Raw genomic sequence first — 5,520 nt, 5'->3', positions numbered from 1 at the left:
GGGGCCGGCGCCACGGAACGCAAGCATGAAGTCCTCTTAGGTTGGTCCTGTCCGGGTAAGGGGCGGGCTGTAGCAAACTCCACGTAAGAAATTGGTCTTTCCTTCGGCTCCGCCCCCGTGAAGCAATCACGAACGCCTGTGATTGGTCAGGCGCTCTGGAGGCGGGGGCTCCGAGCTTGGCTCCAGGTTCTTCAGCAAGTCAGGGCTGCGGCGCGGTGGGTGGTATGTCCGCGGGTGGGGAGACGCGTGGGGATGCTGGAGGAGAGGGCACTGCTGCTGCCGCCCCCTTCAGCTTCAGCTCGGAACCAACGCTCGAGGACATGTAAGCCGTCCTTGCCCAGGCTGGGCTGGGGAGATCGCCCCCTTTCTCCCTCCGTTTGGGGAGGGTCCCTCCACGTGGTCGGGAAGAAGGCTAGCAGCTGTGCTCAGGTCCTAGCTCTGCTGGCTGACCCCCGCAGGCGAGCCTTCTAACCTCCTCCTCTGTAAAATGGGCTTAACAATGCACACCTGAAGCAGGGGACATACCGGAGTACGATGCTGCTTCTGCCCTGTCTCTGCCCTCCAGGAGCGGGAGGTAGGACGGTGGTAAATGTAGTGTTGAGAGGTGGGAGGCATTTCTTGCTGGAGGAAATCAAAGAGGGCTTCTTAGGGGAAGTGTCCTGGAGCTGTATTCTGTAAAATCAATAGGATTTAGATATACAGAGATAGGGATATTCCAGATGGAGGAAAACTGCAGAAGCAGCAGCAGGAGGTGGAAAAATGAAAAAGAAGGTATTATTAGATTTCGATAATTTAGGGTCTGTGTAAGGTCCCACCCATTTTATAGATGAGGAAACCAAGTCCCCTAAAGAGGAAACGACTTGCTTAGGCCACCCAAGGAATTAGTTGCAGAATCCCCCCTGATACCCATGCCCCCATTACATATCACTGAGGTACCTGCCAGGGCCCCGCATCTCCTCCCCCATCCCCTAACCTTGGGACCTGGACTTCCACCCCTTTCTCCTATTCCAGCCGCCGCCTCCATGCTGAGTTTGCTGCTGAACGAGACTGGGACCAGTTCCACCAACCTCGGAACCTCCTCCTGGCCTTGGTGGGGGAAGTAGGGGAGCTGGCAGAGCTCTTGTGAGTAGATGACAGGCTTCTGGAAGAGTCTGTGTGTTGGGGAGGGGAGGGGAGGGGAGGATTTATTTGACCATTAGATATCCCTGGATCCAATTTCCCCTCCTCACTACCAAGCTCTGTACGTGGTTGCTGGGCATACAAAGATGACTTATGTGTCCCTGCCCTCTAGGGGTGCCCAGTCTCCTGGGAGAGAAAGGTGTGAAAACAGCAAGGCAGGTCCAGGTCTAAGAGGGGACAGTGGTAACTGTCCTTTACCTCTGTCTCTGGGGGGAAAGGCAGGTATTCTTTAGAAGACCTGCCTATGGCATTCCAGACAGGGGAAGTTTACATTTGCAAAGGTAGTGAGGTGGGAAAGGGCAAGTTAAATTCAGGGAGAATATAAGATTCCTTCAGTGTAAGCTTCTTGAGGAAGAGCAAGGATTTTGTCTGTTTTGGTCTCTGGTGTATCCCAAGTGGCTGGGATACAATAGGCACTCAATATACTGTGGCTGTGGAGGACAGGGGTAGGATAGGAACACAGAATGATAGAATCAGGGCTGGGAAGTAATGGAGTTTGGACAGAACACCTGACCAGATTTGAATGGTAGAAAGGTCACTGTGTCTTCAGGGTGGATTGGATCCCCAAGAGAATTGGGTCAGGGGAGACCAGTGAGGAAGCTGGTGTAGATGAGGCAAAAGGTGGTGAGACCTAAGTCGGGGCAGTCACTGTGGGATGGACAAATGAGGGCACTGATGTGTGTGAGGGCAAGCCATTCGTTCATTACAGATTCATGACCACCATCTGTGTGCTATGTCCTCTAGAATCGAGATACGGCCTTGAACAAGATAGACACAGTTCCTACCATCACAGTGCAAGGAGACTGACAATAAATAAGTGAACTAATTTTAAAAGATGTGGAATTGTCACAAGTTCTATGAGGAAAATAACACAAGGTGATGAGAAAGAAGGTAACAGAGGGAGAAGGCTTTTCTGAGGAGGTGACATCTGAGCTGAGACCTGAGTAACAGCCAGCCATGGGAAGGATGCGGGGAAGAGCGTTCAAGGCAGAGGGAGCAGTAAGTGCAAAGGCCCTGTGACAGTTTGGCCTGTTTGCAAGGCAGAAAAGGCCAGAGTGGCTTTAGGTGGGGAGTCAGAGGGAGCATGGTGGATAATGACACTGGAAGAAGCAGGAGTCAGTTCATGCAGGACCTGGAGGGCATGGTAGGAGTTTGGATGTTATTCTAAGCACACTTGGGGGAGGTTTAAGCAGGGGAGGGACAAAATGTAATTTGTGCTTTTAAAAGATGGTGCAGGGTAAGAGTAGAAGATGAGTTAGAGGCTTCTGCAGTGGTCCAGGTCTAAGGTTTAGTCTGGGGTGGCAGTGGCTAAGGCCGGCAGGGGAGGAGTAGAATTGTGTCTCGATAAGTAAAATGTCCTTTTGGCTACTCCTTGGCTCAGATAGGGACACAGAGGTCTGGGTGAATCATCTGATGGGGTCTCTTCCCCACCATGAAGATTCCAGGGCCTAGCTGGGTTGACTTGTCTTTGGAGGAACTTCCTAGGAGGTGGGAGTTCATTGCTGCAAGGCCTGGGGTGTGCCCCTAAGAGAGGTGGAACCCATTGTCCTAGCTAGCATCTATGTGTGTGTGCCTGTCTTTGTGTCCTGTCCCCAGTCAGTGGAAGCCAGATGAGGAGCCTGGGCCCCAAGCCTGGCCCCCCAGGGAACGAGCAGCCCTTCAAGAGGAGCTCAGTGACGTCCTCATCTACCTGGTAGCATTGGCAGCCCGCTGCCGTGTAGATCTGCCCCGAGCAGTTCTCTCCAAGATGGACACCAACCGGCGACGCTACCCAGTGCATCTGTCCCGCGGCTCTGCCCGCAAGTACACAGACTTGCCCCATGGGGCCACCTCTGAAAACCAGGCTGTGGGGCCTGCAGACCTTGCCTGTGAGTCCACAGGTCAGGCCTCAACCTAGAAACATGGGCACAGAACCTGCAACTCAGCATGGCATCTGAGGAGCAGAGGGTGCTCCAGCCATGCTACCTCATTCTAGTCCTTTCCTAACAGATCATGGGCCTGGGGGCTACCCTTCTTGAGGTCTGAGGCCCAAGAACCTCCAGTAGGTAGCCTCCTGGTTTTTCCTCTCTCAATAAAAGTTTTGGTTAGCAACTTCTGGATTCTTCCTGGGGCAGCTGGGGAGGCTGTCTGTCTCAGCACATGCTGGAGAGGGGTACCAGGGATACCAGGGATACCTGTGAGCCCAAAGCCCATGTTTCTCTATTATACTTCCCAACTGCAGAGCAGAGAGATCTGATTTCTAGTAAGTTCTCTGTCTGACCTCATGCAAGTAAGTCCCTTCCCCTTCTCTAAACAAGACTGGAGGCTTTATTTAGTGTTGGATGAGAGCCCAGATTCTGGAGCCAGGCTGTCTAGGTTCAAATGCCATCTTTGATACTGGATGATGTTCTGGATTATATTGTCATCTTTCTGTACCTCCATTTCCTCATCTAAAATGAAAATAAGGGACTTCCCTGGTGGTCCAGTGGTTAAGACTCTGCGCTTCCACTGCAGGGGGCATGGGTTCCATCCCTGGTCGGGGAACTAAGATCCCACATGCCACGCAGCCAAAAATAAATTAATTAATTAATTTAATTAAATGAAAATAATGTTATCTACCTAATAGGGTTGTAAGGTTTAAGTAAGTTATTCTAAGTAGAGTGCTTAGGACAGTGTAAGTTTGCAGTTGTCATTATCTGTTTGCTTTTTCAACTCAAAACTTTCAGGGGCCCAGAGCAGGAAATTTCAACAGTTAAGGCAGGCATGGGCCTTGTCCATCAGGACCCCATCCCTGTGAGAGCTCTCTGCCCCTCTCCCTTGGCGCCCAGCACAAATCAGGGTCAGGTCTGTCTGATATGAAGCAGAACAGGGCTTCCTCTCTTTTGGGGCTTGGACCCCTTAGCCCCCTCCTTCTCTCCCAAGGCCAATTTGCTTGTTCCACTTCTACACCTAAAGATAGTGTTGGGTGTGTATGATTCACCCGATGTGTGACCCCAGGCACATCACTTTCTTTTCAGAGCTACCCAGGGAACTAGCAGCCTGCTTCCTTCACAGGGTGAAACCTGATTCCACATCAGTAAAATAAAGCATTTCCCTTTACTGGCCTCACTCCTCTTATTAATGACGTCACTTCCTCTTACCCAGTGACCTCTCTTACTTCCTAGGTAAAAGAGAATCCATCAGATTGGAACTGCTTTAGCTTTATCTTCCCAAACCCTCCTTTCCTCTGCCCACCAGTGATAGCAGGAGCCTTATCTTATTGATCTCTTATTTCATCCTGTCTCCTTGATCAATTATCTCCTCTCTCCTCCATATAATCCAAGTCTTTTCCTTTCCATTAGCCCTTCCCATTAGCACATAAAGCATACTTGAGGGCCTCCCTGGTGGTGCAGTGGTTGAGGGTCTGCCTGCCGATGCAGGGGACATGGGTTCGTGCCCCGGTCCGGGAGGATCCCACATGCCACAGAGCCGCTGGGCCCGTGAGCCATGGCTGCTGAGCCTGTGCGTCCGGAGCCTGTGCTCCGCAACGGGAGAGGCCACAGCAGTGAGAAGCCCTCGTACCGCAAAAAGAAAAAAAAAAAAAAAAAAAAGCATACTTGAGTCTCTTTCCTATTGACAAGACAAAACCAACAGAACTCCAGCTACTTCCCTCATGCTTTTCACAGCCAAACCTCTTGAAATGGAGCTACACCGATCCACTCTGCTTCTTCTCTCATTTCTACCCTAACCCACTCAACGCTGGCTTTCACCCCCCACCCCTCCACTGAAACTGTTCTCATCACTTTCCCTGAATTCATACACAGTGGACACCACAGCAGCATCTGACTGAGCTAAGTTTCCTCCATAAAACACTTTCCTCTAGATTTCCCAGACAAGACACTTCTGCTTTTCGACCTCTGGCTATTCTGTCACAGACTCAAGTTCTCTACTACCCTCTTCTGGATGTGGTGCCATGCCCTCCAGACCTGATATCCCCAAGGCGTTACTTCCAATTACCTCCCTGACCCGTCCACATTTACTTCACACTCAGTGTGTCCAGATTGGGGTGTAACAATTGTTGCCACTTCAACTCTGGTCCTGCTCCTCATCCTGTGTCCCCATCTCAATGACACTGCCTACGGTCACCCAAGCTGAGAAATGAAATAAGCCCCATCTCTCCTTTCCCCACGTCCACTTTAACTCCTATTAATTCTAGCTCAATAATATGCCATATGCCTCCCTCTCCTCTAATCACTCAAGGCTTCTTTGTGGCCTTGGAACCTTTAACCTGGCTTCCAGGGTCCTTAGTGGTCTGTCTCCTGCCAACGTCCTTGCTTGTTGTCCCTGCCTTCCACCCCAGAGGACACCTGCAAGCTCTAACAA

The 5,520-nt window shown here is 51.1% G+C and overlaps 1 protein-coding gene across 1 annotated transcript; it reads left to right on the top strand.

Annotated features, from left to right (window-relative positions):
* Nucleotides 1–214: 214 nt before the first annotated feature.
* Nucleotides 215–3,223, top strand: DCTPP1 (dCTP pyrophosphatase 1). The gene is made up of 3 exons (XM_079719284.1): nt 215–322; nt 1,012–1,122; nt 2,776–3,223. Exons 1-3 carry the CDS (start codon nt 225–227, stop codon nt 3,074–3,076), a joined length of 510 nt encoding a protein of 169 aa, XP_079575410.1. The 5' UTR covers nt 215–224; the 3' UTR covers nt 3,077–3,223.
* Nucleotides 3,224–5,520: the final 2,297 nt, after the last annotated feature.

The sequence above is a fragment of the Hyperoodon ampullatus genome, assembly GCF_949752795.1.
Source record: "Hyperoodon ampullatus genome assembly, chromosome: 14".
Lineage (NCBI taxonomy): Eukaryota > Metazoa > Chordata > Mammalia > Artiodactyla > Ziphiidae > Hyperoodon > Hyperoodon ampullatus.
The sequence above is the reverse complement of the archived record's forward strand: the minus strand, read 5'-3'. Positions and strand labels throughout refer to the sequence as shown.

Excerpts from the sequence above, each read along its gene's own strand:
- DCTPP1 (XM_079719284.1), top strand. The coding sequence starts at position 225 with ATGTCCGCGGGTGGGGAGACGCGTGGGGATGCTGGAGGAGAGGGCACT. Across the intron at positions 323-1,011 it reads GAACCAACGCTCGAGGACAT|CCGCCGCCTCCATGCTGAGT; the intron begins GTAAGCCGTCCT and ends CTCCTATTCCAG. Across the intron at positions 1,123-2,775 it reads GGGGAGCTGGCAGAGCTCTT|TCAGTGGAAGCCAGATGAGG; the intron begins GTGAGTAGATGA and ends TCCTGTCCCCAG.